Source organism: Coregonus clupeaformis, chromosome 13, assembly GCF_020615455.1.
Source record: "Coregonus clupeaformis isolate EN_2021a chromosome 13, ASM2061545v1, whole genome shotgun sequence".
NCBI classification, from domain to species: domain Eukaryota; kingdom Metazoa; phylum Chordata; class Actinopteri; order Salmoniformes; family Salmonidae; genus Coregonus; species Coregonus clupeaformis.
In genome coordinates, this window is record NC_059204.1 from 38,738,202 (window position 1) to 38,751,345 (window position 13,144).

Sequence of the window (13,144 nt, forward strand, 5' to 3'; positions counted from 1 at the left end):
ACCATGTATTAGTCTCTAGTAGGCTCGGGGCTTGCTAGGACGTTGTGGATGGGGATAACAAAGGGTTTAAACTGGGTGTTTCGGCTACGAGGATCGCGGGTTCAATCCCAGTGCTAGGCACTCGTTTACATTTTTTCTGTTTTAATCTTATCCCAAACCTTAACCCTTACCTTAATCCTTACCTTAACTCTTACCTTATCCCAAACCTTAACCCTTGCCTTAACCCTTGCCTTAACACTTACCTTAACCCTTACCTTATCCCTTACCTTAACCCTTACCTTAACCCTTACCTTAACCCTTACCTTAACCCTTACCTTAACCAGTTGGAATTAATGCCTAAACTTAACCGTCATGTCTTTTATGCTTCAGTGTCAGGTTTTTTCTGTTTTAACAATGTTGAATACTGAAGTGAGACTGTGAGACCTTGTTGGGGAGAGAGAGGGACTGAGCCCAGCTCCAGGCTCACAGCAGGGGGGCAATAACACTCCCAGGGTGGGGGAGAGGAATGGCCTGGGCCCACCCAGCTGAGACTAATACCACAGCTCCAGAAACAGGACTGGTGACAGGTGTCTGACTGTCTCATACAGTCGCCTATACTCACCCCTGACGGTGAGGGTAGCCGAGGCCTCCACTTTGCCCACACGGTTCTCGGCCACGCAGGTGAAGGTCCCCTGGTCCCCAGCCGACGCCTTCTTGATTCTCAGGAGGAAATCCTCCTTCTCATATCGGATGTCATACCTGGGGAAGGAGAGGGGGAGAGGAGCAATTTACATTAGAGTGAAGTCAAGCTTGCAGTAATCAGTCGACTGGAAAAACGGGCCAAGTTCTGTATAAATAACAATTACACAAAACAATTTACCGTATGCTTACTACAGTAAGTAACCCATTCTGGGACATTTCAGAGCAAAGCTTACATAAAATAATAGGTTGTGGACATAAGGCTGTTTGAAGAATAAAGCGAGGCTTCCTGAGGTACTTAAGACTCCCCGCTGCAGAGAGACTATGTTCTGCTACACAGGAGGAGGAGAAGGGGGCCACTTATGCAGGGATGAAAGGCAAGGCAAAATGAAAGGTGCTTTCAGCTGGAACCCTGACTGTTCCTCTATTTCAATATTTATGAAGAAGGGCACCCACTGTTGGATGCGTGCGTGAGTGTGTGTGTGTGAGTGAGTGAGAGAAAGTGAAAGAGAACAAGAGAGAAAGAGAGAGAGCCTATACTGTATCTGACATAGTGTATCTGGTGCACTCCCATAAATCCACACCCAGAAGCAGACAGTCACACAGACACACACAGACAGACAGGCAGACACACAAACACACACAGCTACGGATGAGAAAGACTTGGCAGTAATGACTAATTCATAAAGATACACTACGCATCACAGCAGCCAGCCAGTCTCAGCACTGAGAGAAACAGCAGTCCTAACAGAGCAGCGCTAACAGTCCATCACTCAGGGGCAGAGGGTTTGACATGGCTACAGAGCATGGAGCATTATGGAGCTGGACTCTCCCCTCTAAGGGGCCTTTTCTGGTCTCTGAAGCAGGCAGACCAGCAGCCTGTAAACCTGTCTAGTCTTCCATACCATCTGGACATGTGAGACGAGCAGAGCAGTGAAACACAATGATGGGGGAGATGGCGGGAGGGGGCACGGATAAGAGAAGGTGAGAAAAGTGAAGGAGAAAATATCGATAGAGCTTTTCTGTCCGTTCGGACAGTTGTTCTGTCTGACTGAACCTTGTGAAGGCTCCAGTCACGTCACGTCTCTGACCCACATACACACCTCCCTGGAGGGCCGGTCTGAGAGGGATGGAGGGATGGGGAAAGTGAGGGAGGGAAGGAGGGAGCGTAAGAGAGAGAGCGAGAGAAAGGAAGAGAGAAGGGAGGAAGGCTGGTCTGGAAGTAGGGCATGTTTCTGGAGTCAGGGGGAAGGAGGGAGTAAGGAGTGAGCAGGGAAAAGCCAGACACTACTCTACTCCTGTCTGAGAGAGCACTCCCCACGGCCACCTCCTGTCTCAGACACATGCTGCTGCTGCTGTACATGCAGACGGAAACCAACACTCTCACACACCACTCCTTTAGAGTAGCTACTTCCTTTAGAAATACACACTTATGCCATGTAGGGAAAAACATATTTCCTCTCACGCAGATCACAATATGGTCAAAGACGTCATATGGGATTAAATATGAACAAACTGTGAGAGCATTTTCAGTTACTGTGACGAAGAGAGCAGAGAGTCATGGTAAATGTAGTTTTATGCTGTTGACCTAAACACACATTGACTCCATTGGCAGCATGGTCCTGATTCAAAGTAATGGCCTAAATAGAGGACATTGTTAGATCTGGGACCTTGTGTAGTGTAGCTATATACATATAATTATTATTTCTATGAGTCTAGCTAGGACTGTTATATCATAGAAAATCAAAAGCTCAAACACTAAAATATACATACAGACATACAGATAGAAAGGAGGAAGGAGAAGAAATTCAATTACGGGATTCATATATTGTGAATGCACACATGCACAAGAGACATAAATGGCAATCTACGGAATACTCATGGCTTCACACACACGGACAGCATACACGCGAGCCTGCAAACACACTAAATCCACTTTTTATCTCAGGGTAGCACGCGTATGGTAAGTAGAAAATATTACATTTAATCTGGGTTTAAGAACAGGACTGTGGGCTTTGAGAAATAATGTTAGGTACCGTGATCAAAGCTGTAGTAAACATGTCAGGTGTCTACCTGCTGTAGACTGGGACTCATTAGTCCTGCCTCACAATCCATATTAACACTTGTACACAATGTATGAAAAAAAATGATGTATGCACTCACTAACTGTAAGTCGCTCTGGATAAGAGCGTCTGCTAAATGACTAAAATGTAATGTAAAATGTTTCAACCACCACAGCCACAGCAGGAATTCATAGAAAACACGAACGCATGCACACACACACACGCAGGCACGGACACACACACACACACACACACACACACACACACACACACACACACACACACACACACACGTACACTCTCTCTCTCCTCACCTGCCGCGGGGTATATCCACGTCGTCCTTCCTCCAGCGTAGTGAGGGTGGTGGGTCTCCCTGTACCTGACACCTGAGCTCCACACTCTCCTCCACTAGGACCACTTGGTTCACCGGCCGACGAACAAACGTGGGTCTCTCTGGACAACCACCACACACACAAAGATAGGACATGAGTCTACAAGCTCTCATAAACAGGAAGCATGTAGACAGTGCAGCCATTACATGAAGCACCAGGGGATGGGTCTGTCCTTACCGAACACAGAGAGCTGAGCCGTCTCACTGTCTCTCTCCCCCACCATGTTGGTGGCCACACACACATACAGCCCTGTATCACTCTTCCTGGTGTTGGAGATGGTCAACTTCCCTCCACGTACCTGACAGATAGATAACAGAGATAGCTTAACAATGTCTAAATCAGACACTCTGTACACTGCTTTCAGTGATGAGAACCATTGTGACTACTAGCCACTGACTGAAATGGACTCATGCTACACCAGACAGAGGGGGTGGTTAAATTAATTTGCATAGCGCAGAGAAGAGGGTCCTGAAGAAGAACTGTACTCACAGTGATCCTTTCACCTTTGAGGTCCAGGCGGGACTTGTCTTTCCTCCAGAAGGTGGTGGGCTCAGGGTGCCCACGAGGAGGTTGGCACTCCAGGATGGCAGGCTCCCCCACCGCCACCACCACGTCCTGGGGATTCTGTCTGAAGTCATCACGCAACACTGGGAGTAACAGAGAGAGGGGGGTTAGAGTCTTTCTAAGCAAGGTTTTTACTGGGTTCATTGTGGATATATTGGATGTAGTGTTTCATCCAGTGTGTCCAAGCTGGATGATAAAAAAACACAAGAGTTCACGGACAATAAATATAATATATACAGTGTAGAAATAACATTGCACTCTGTCTGGAGGAGAGCCAGAGCCTAGAGCAGAACTCTAGTCAAACAGGAATTGTGTGGGATGGAGCCAGAGCCCCGAGGCCCTGCTGTCAATCACAGCCAGCTGTGGCAGACGAGATCCGGGGTGTCTCAGTCACAGAGGCCTGGCCAGGTCTACAGAGCCATATGGCTGGGTGGGTTCTGTCACTGTCACACGTCACTCCTCTCCTCACTCAGACAAACCTTTGTTCCTCATAAAGGTGTTGTGCCACCCCATAGTGCCACCCCCACCTCCCTCCTGCTGCACCACTTCCAACAATGCACCTTCAGAAAGCGCAGAGCGTGATATTCCATATGGATACAATACAATTTACAAGCCGTAAGAAAAAAGAAGTGCCTTTCTTGAGCGAATACTCGCACTTATCTTTTCTTAATAGCACTGACTTTACTGATAGCTACTTTATTGAGGATATGTACTTATGACTGTGATAGGTGGTTGTCTGACTTAGCTAGCTTAAGATGAATGCACTAACCGTCGCTCTGGATAAGAGCGTCTGCTAAATGACTAAAATGTAAATGTAAGAGCCACATATTCCAGCTATATTTGTTCCACCACAGTGAGGATAAAAGGAAAAATCACAACTGTGGGAGAGAACACATTTTGGTCAGCAAGAAGTGAAATGAGATGCAATCCTGCACACCTCTGAGAGGGTAGAAACCCAACCCAATAGAATGATTCTGAAATGGGCTTAAATTCTCTAGCATGATGGGTGGTAAAAATATGGTACAACATGAAGATATTTGGATACAAATTACCATAGGGGCCTCATTACATGAGGGCATCATTATGTGAGGTGAGAGTGGAGCTAGAGGAAGGTGGTATATCAGGTTACTGCATCCTAATATTCCAAACTGGTCCTGTACATGTAGCCTAAGGCCATCATTGAAACCTTGCCATGATTCAAGCCTACAGTATTTGAGAAATACTACTTTGCTAAGCACCGTAGACACAGAAAGCAGAGATGAAAAGGGCTTGAAACTGCATGTGAGCAATAAAATGAGCGACATTGATTTAAAAAGAGAGTAGGTGTTAAATAGCAGCTAGTTGTTGTTTGTTCTGGCTTTGGACTCACAACATACTGTACCATAAAAGAGGTATGCAAATCTTGCATGATAAATGTTAAACATCTATAGACTGGTTAGCTGACAATGTCGTGAAAACGATGCGCACGCTTCAATTGGGGCAGAAGGCCGTGTGTTGTTGTGATTCTGGATGGCAAGATAACTAACAACAATGACAAGAGGAGAATCGTGGGTGGCTCATTTCAGCTAATTTTATCTTAATCTTGATACCAAGTCCTGTTTTGATGTATTTTGACCAATGTCACGTCTATGCTAACAGGGTTTTTTTCTGGATCAAAAAGGGGCTTAGGTGGTGTCCGTGGCAGGGGCGTGGCAGGGTGTGTGGCAGGGGCGTGGTAGGGGGCATGGCAATGAATGGGGTCGTCCACCAGCGCAGCTACATTTTAGAGAACATTTTAGAGACCACCATCTTGGCGCTGTAGAGACATTTTTAAGTCAATTTCCTGCAATTCTACACATTTTGCATGCAGCTGGGAGAAAATGTTGCAGTTTTAAAGCTAGTTTCCTGTAATTCTACGCATTTTGCCATGGATAATGCTGTGTTATTTTGTTCAAACATAACAACAAAATGAATACTGCTAAATGTTTTGCATTTTCAATTCTCCCTGACTGTCTAGCTTCTATTTTGGTGATTGTAAGTTCTTAAAGATTATAAAAATATACATAGATCCACTCCATTATCTTTTCTACATACTTAATATCTGGTTTTAGTCATCTAAGTTTACGCTTAAAGTGTTTTTCCATCCCGAAAATGTATTAAATAAATACATTTTAAAAAACACGGCTCGCCCAAGGATTACAATGGCAGACAAATTCCTTGCTAATATGGCAAAAAATTGCTAGCTAGCTAACCAACAACTGTAACGATGTATTTGAGAGACAAGTGCTCATTGTGCAAATGTATTTATGTTTCCAATAAAATTGGAGACTAAATATAGTTGTCAACAATCTAAGCCAGGGTTCTTCAATTCCGGTCCTGGAGGGCCGAAACACCTCTGTTTTACATCCTCTCCTTCTAATCAGGGGCTAATTCAGACCTGGGACACCAGGTGAGTGCAATTAACTACCAGGTAGAAATAAAAAACAGAAGTGTTTCGGCCCTCCAGGACCGGAATTGAAGAACCCTGATCTAAGCCAACCCCGTCTGTTTTGCCCCATAGTTGTGAATGTGTCTGTTTTGTTGCTAAACAACCAACCCATCTATACTGCATGTAGGCCAATGATGTAATAGAGTCCAACAACCAGGACTACTGCTGGCATTGCTGGCTGTAGAATGGTGTGTTTTATAATATGATCTCTCTTGACAGAGGTCTGCTGAACAGTAGTTTGGAGTTTGTTGAATAGTCTATGTGATGAGAACAGCCTGCAGGGGCGTGTCACTTTCTCAACAGCAGTCAGAGGCCTGTCCCATTTCTGTCACACTTACGACACATAGCCTACACATGCACACACACACACACACAGTTGCCCAGGTCACGTACTACCAGCATTTGCTGATGAGCATTTTATCAAAAAGACCCAGAGACAGAGATAGAGAGCGAGAGAGACAATAGACACACAATGGGGGCTGGAACAGGGAGGGGGTTATTTGCATTGGGGGATTTTTTTATAAATAAACAACTTAGCATGTCTGTGCCCTAAAAAAGTCATCAGCAATCAGTCAGGAGAAACTTCAGAGTCGAGACGACAAATGTTTACCCAGCGTTCCCCAAGGCCATGAGCCCAGAACATTACCTATTAGAACGCTCTCTTTTTAGCAGCCAGGCAGCGTCGGCAGGCAGGCAAAGACAAAGGACCAAAAGCCACTCACAGAGAGGATGTGGCTGGCGGCAAACAAAGTATATACAGTAGTCACGCAGATCACGTACAAACAACTGAAGCTCGAGGAGCAAAGGGGGGTAAGGAAGCTACTGATTATGAACGGGCATGACATGATAAGTAACATCAATCAGCAGGTCACATCCAATCCCTGATCTTTAAACCTTTGACGCCCCAACTTGCATCCTACTCCTTAGGTGTCTGTCTATGTGAATGGTGACATGTCTTGACTATAACAGTGAGTGCCTCTCCCTTCATAACTGTTAACACTGGTACAATACTCCTCTCATAGAGGTGTACCAATGTCTGTCTTCCATTTGCCTGTGGGTCAGCCAGCCTGCCAGCCACCATGAATGGTTAACAGTTAAGCACTAACTACAGTCATGTTGCATTAGCATCCCCTCCTCTTGACATGTAATGTAAATTGAAGATGTAAATGTCAGAGGATGCTCTCCTCCCCTCCCCCCTCCCATCCCTCTCTCTCTCCATCCTCCCAATTACAGTAACAGAACTCCCACAGACCACACTTCCACATCTATAATTGAATATCGTCTACTCTTCTGTCTCTTTACGCATTCACTGACTAAGACGCTTCTCCTGCTTCCAACCTTACCTAACCTACTTCTCTCTCTCTCCTGCTCCCCTGCTCCTCTCCCTTCTACTGTATAACAGCATCTACAGCTGGAACTGGGAAGATTTGTGCATTTTTGGTTTGTAGCCTTCTGTGTCTGAAAGTATTGTAACATAGAAAGAGATGGATTGATGGTATGGTAAATGACTTTTAATAAATGTTTATAACAAACTAAAGGACTTAAAAAAGTGGCTTTTAACAGGCCTGATTTGGTACAATTAGATTATAGGCCTCTGTTTGGTGCTCCCTACTGAATGAATAAATCACTGGGTTCTGATGTCATCTCTAGCCCAGTCATCCTGGAAGAGGCTCAGTGGCCCACAGGCCCTGTGTGTTTCTAGGACTGGACACTGAGAGGATGCCTTCTGCAGTACAGTACACTGTGGGGTTGGGTGGGTTGGGGGGGGGGGGGAGAGAGAGATGACTATGATATGTGGTTCTCTCACTTAGCTATCTTAAGATGAATGCAGTAATCACTCTTGGTAAGAGTGTCTGCTAAATGACTAAAATGGAAATGTAGATTTAAAAAATAAAATAAAAAAGTTAACCTTTATTTAACTAGGCAAGTCAGTTAAGAACAAATTCTTATTTACAATGATGGCCTATACCAGCCAAACCCGGACGACGCTGGGCCAATTGTGCGCCGCCCTATGGGACTCCCAATCACGGCCGGTTGTGATACAGCCTGGAATCGAACCAGGGTGTCTGTAGTGACGCCTCAAGCACTAAAATGCAGTGCCTTAGACTGCTGCGCCACAAGATAAGGAGAGCGAGAGAGTGAAAGAGCAGAGAGATACAGAAACACACAGAGAGAGAGATAGAGAGAAAGAAAGATAGAGAGAGAAAGAAAGAGAGAGCAAAGAGAGAGTGAAAGAGCAGAGAGAGAGAGAGCTTATTTCGCAGAGTGGTCGCTAGCATCATAAAACCTTCCAGCAATATTGTGAAAATGTTATGCATCAGCGGGAGTATGAGTCAGGGATCTGAATCTGCCCTTTTATCTGCCTTGTTTCACTAAAGCAGCTATAGCCTGGGGAGGGTGGCTTTATTACATGCACTTGTCTTCCTTCGCTAAGATCACACAATGCAGTGTTGCAAAAAAGGTTGCTCAAACACAATGGAGAGAACTTGATAGTATAAAATAATGTCCCTAAATGTGTTTGTGTTCTCACTAAGATCAGGTTTAATTCCGAACTAAACTGTTCAGCTTTTCAGAGTAGGTGTGTAAGAGAAACAATGAGAGACAGAGAGAAGCAGAGAGAGTGTGCCAGAGAAAAAATGGCTGCCATTAATCTTCTCCAATATGCCTGCTGCTCTCTCCTCTCTTCTCACTGACAAATGATAAAACAGCAAACAGGCAGATGAAACTGCATGAAATTCAGCATTTCTCTCCATCGGTTCAATTCTGCTGGGATTTAATTTAAAAAAGTGGTGTCAGAGAGAAGCAACAAAATGCCTGGGACCATCTGTGCCTCGAAACCATCCAGCGTGTTCTAACATCAGTGGAGAGCAGAGCTGCCTAGCTAACAGAGGGCGGAGTGGGGAGGAATATTCGGAGCTTTGTTTACTGCCTGGCTACGATTACATTCTTTCTTTTGGACACATGCAGATGGTACACAGCATGTATATGTTTCGAGCTGTAGAATGTAAACAGGTGGAGGACGTGGCTACAGTAAACATTTTCCCATTTCCAACAGCTGACATTCAGGACAAAGAGAAAGCTCATTAATATGGTAATGTGATGGTATCACATCAATCCATAATCACACTTCTGCATACATACACGTCCTTTCGGTTGTTTCATTGAACTGCATGATAACGTGACCTTTGACTGGGGAATCAGCAGAAAGGTAAGGAGGGGAAACAATCTCAGGGCTTGGGTCTGCGGGGAGAAGGGTACATTCTCTATATAGCGCCAGTTACCTGTAGGCATATCTCCACTACACATTGAAGAACGATGGTGTGTAATGTATAATGTACCAGTGTTGGTGGAGTACCAGCTGTTAATAAGGCCACCACCCCCCAACCCTATGTGCCAAGGGAAAGCATGGCATCAAAACAAGTCCAGTGCCATGCGAGTGAGGAGGGGGAAGGCGTGACGTCTAGGGGGTTGAAACAGGTGTCTTCTGCCCCCCACAGTCGCTACTGAGCCCCTGGAAGCAGCTTACAGTAGCCATTAGGATTATTCACCCCAAATCTATGTTAATCACATTTGAGCACATGGTAGCCCACTGCTACCACTGCCACAAACCATATTCATCAGGACTGTTGATGGAGACGTAGTCTGGGGGACAGTTTGAGGTCAAAAGTAGCAGTGGGGGACAGCATTACTAGCCTCCCACTCATAGACACAGTCCAACACCCAGAGAGTATAGGCACTCACATTAACCCCCCGACCCTCCTCCCTGCACAGAGCACCTGGGCAGATAAAGATGAACTATCAATCAGAGCCCTGAATGCAGAGCCACCTCAGCAAATGGCATCAATTCTTTATGGATGACAGTTCTATAGACAGATAGGCATGGGGAATCAGTCAAAGCTTTCCGATGATAGCTCATCAGAGGGGGATCACAACGAGTCTCCTCTGATGGAGGACATTCGGTCGCCCCTACACAGACCTCATACACACACCACACAAACACGTCACGCACACCACATACACACCACGCTCCTCTCAGGGAGCTCCACTGTAACATGTTCCAAAGGGCCTCTGTGTCAAACATTACTTCCCATTCAGCTGTCTGTGCTGGCACTGAGAGGGAGCTGAGAGGGAGCTGAGAGGGAGCAGGAGTGAAAGAGAGAGGAAGAAGAGCAGAAAAATAGGAAAATATAACCGCTCATCCCACAAGAGGCCTTTGTGTGGCAAACTTCCAGGAATCAGGTTTAATCAGTTTTTCCTTCTTCTTCTGTCAGTCTTCTGCCTTCTCTCTGTCTCTCTCTCTCTCACACACACACACACAAATCCCTGTCTCTCCCGGCAGCAGCAGTAGTTGTGCCTGCAGTCTCTCGTCCTCCATGACTCTCTCTAAGTCTTCTGACAAACCATCTTGTTTATTTATTCACAAACCTCAGCATTAATCTCTCACCCCAACCATCACTCTCTCCTCCTCCACAATCTTTCTGCCACCGCTTTCACAATCTATCCCTCCATCACTTCCACACTATCTCTCTAAATCCCTCTCTCCACATCTCTTTATCCATCTCCCCCTGAAGGGTAGAAAATAAAATACTCTGCAAAAGAAGCCTGTTAATGTTTTTTTTCTTTTTCTGGTTTATCCTAAGCCTGCAATCGTAATAGAAAACCGTTATAGGAAATTCAGATATAGCAGGTCATTACCAGAGCTGTGTGAAATGAACCTCAGAGTACAGAGGACAGTGTATATGTGGCGTGATGCTGAGCAAAATAACAGTAAATACCAGGCTGGTTGATCCCAGCACAGCTGGAGGTCTCAGCACCTCTAATCCTGGCTCTGACTCAGCCCACTGGCCCAGGGACAGCTGAGTGACAGGACAGGGGCCACACCTCACTGCCAACTGGGCTAAAGACAGCAGACTGGCCTCACACTCCCTTTTAGAGATGTGTTAAACTGTGTGTCTGTAGGGCTCTGTGTGGTATTGGGTCTAACAGGGACCAGACTTTCCACTAACAGACTTTCCATTTACTGTCAGGTGTCAATCAATTTGGACTGACAGTTTGGGATAAACAACTTCAAGTTCATGGCATAATAATGAACTTGAACTAACAAACTCAGTAATTCCAGTCCTAATATTAAACAATGATGTGGTTATTCAGCAGATCTTTCAGTTGACACCGTCCTGCCTTGTTGCACTAGCTAATACCATCATTCTGTTGACAGTTGTAATGTCATGTCCTGTGAAGTCCGTATCATGTTGATGTGGCCACAGACTGAACACTGTACTGGTGTTGGCAGTCAAAGGACCGGCTGTCACATCAAACCACAGTGCTCTGATACAATCGTCTAGCAATCTGGCCATCCCAGAGACAGACAGACAGACAGCACATCAATGGCTGGTCAGAGCTCTAGCATATGGCTGACAGGAAGCCAACAGCAGGATGACCGACTGCCTGACCGCCCCACTGCCCGGCCGGCTGACCGCTGGTCTATAAGCAGACTAACTGTGGACAGATCCGACGATTAGCTTCTGCTCTTCATTCACTTATTAGATTTCCGGGGTAATCTGACTGACCAGGGCTAGGGACAGGAGGTGGAGAGGAAAGGGTTAATGCCAATGCATATCTATACACTGTAGATGATATACCCAGCTAGTAATAGAGACTAAACATTGGTGCCTTAACAATGTACCTGACCACATAGCCACATCCAGAGATCAGCACAGACAAGCACGTTCTTTATCGATATATCTCATTCATATGCTCTCCACACAAAGAAATCAGACACATTTGATTCTATTGTCTGCTGTTTTATCTTATTATTTCATCAAGGTGAAACCCTTCCAAATCTTTTATTGCATTCACCATCGCCCGCGGCCAGGCTTTGGTCCTAGCACTGCTATAACTGACACACGGTGATTGATCACATAAATCTCACCATCAGCAGAGAGAGAGAAAGAGAGAGAAAGAGAGAAAGAAAGAGAGAGAGAGGAGAAATAAATAAGCAAGTGATGGCTCTTTCCCTGTGGGCAGTGTAATAACCCTTTAAATCATCTTAAGGTGACTGCTGTGACAGCCAGGCTGCCTCTGCTTTGCCAGCCACTATCTCTGCCTGCTGACAATGGAGCCAGTCTGGGGCTGGGGCTCCGTCGTCACATTTCACATACGACTCCATATGCCAAACCCAATCATCTATGGAGAGATGAACAAGAAGGAGGATCAAGACAACACTGACATATCCGTGGAGGAAGAGGTCATATGCACGCAATGAATGAATGACAGGCACATACAGTACAAGGACATGGATGCTAGTACACATAAACACACATAAGACACACAATATGACAGACTTTTGATCTCTACTCCTTTTTCCTGGTATAAGGAGGGAGAAAACAACAACAGACCATATCCTCCAGTGGATGAGCATGTGTTCTGGACTTGTTACCTCACATCAGCTGAGGTAGTTATTACCGTGGCAACACCGTGGCAACCCCGTGGCAACCCCTGCACCTCCAGTGACCATGATGTCATTAGAGGTGAGAGAAGCAGCCCAGTGGTTCTGCTAATTACAACAACAACCACTCGTGGTTAACGAGGACCTAATTACCTGAACATGGTCTCTGCCATAGGGGACAGACAGACAGACAGGGAGGGAGGGGTGTTGTCTCGCAGGTGAGAGAGGACACAGTGAACTTTGAAGTGCAGTGTATACTGTACTGTAGCCAATATCTCAATGGTTTCAACTTTAGGGTAAGCTCCTAACAGTCTATCCTGGTCATATAAAGACCTGCACATATTAAAATCCCATGCCCCCTGCCCCATTGTCTACTCCACTAAGCAGCTCACCATTGTCAAAGGCTGTTGCAGCAAAAAATGTAAGCATATCACAGTATATCCCCAGCCATTATAGAGCTATTGATGCAGCATTGCCAGGATACCCACCTCTCCAAGCTCCCTGAAAAGTACCCAGAGGATTTAAAGAGCACTAG

At 45.6% G+C, this 13,144-nt stretch overlaps 1 protein-coding gene across 7 annotated transcripts in view; it reads right to left on the reverse strand.

The window, feature by feature from the left end:
- Positions 1–13,144, reverse strand: part of LOC121579892 (roundabout homolog 2-like) — a 169,799-nt gene that overhangs the window by 31,152 nt on the left and 125,503 nt on the right. For all 7 annotated transcript variants that reach the window (XM_041894851.2, XM_041894849.2, XM_041894850.2 and 4 more), the window contains exons 3-6: positions 3,623–3,780; positions 3,311–3,431; positions 3,056–3,194; positions 602–738 (exon numbers count right to left, since the gene is read on the reverse strand). In XM_041894851.2, coding sequence (XP_041750785.2) covers positions 602–738; positions 3,056–3,194; positions 3,311–3,431; positions 3,623–3,780 — 555 coding nt within the window. The remainder of the gene's footprint in view (positions 1–601; positions 739–3,055; positions 3,195–3,310; positions 3,432–3,622; positions 3,781–13,144) is intronic.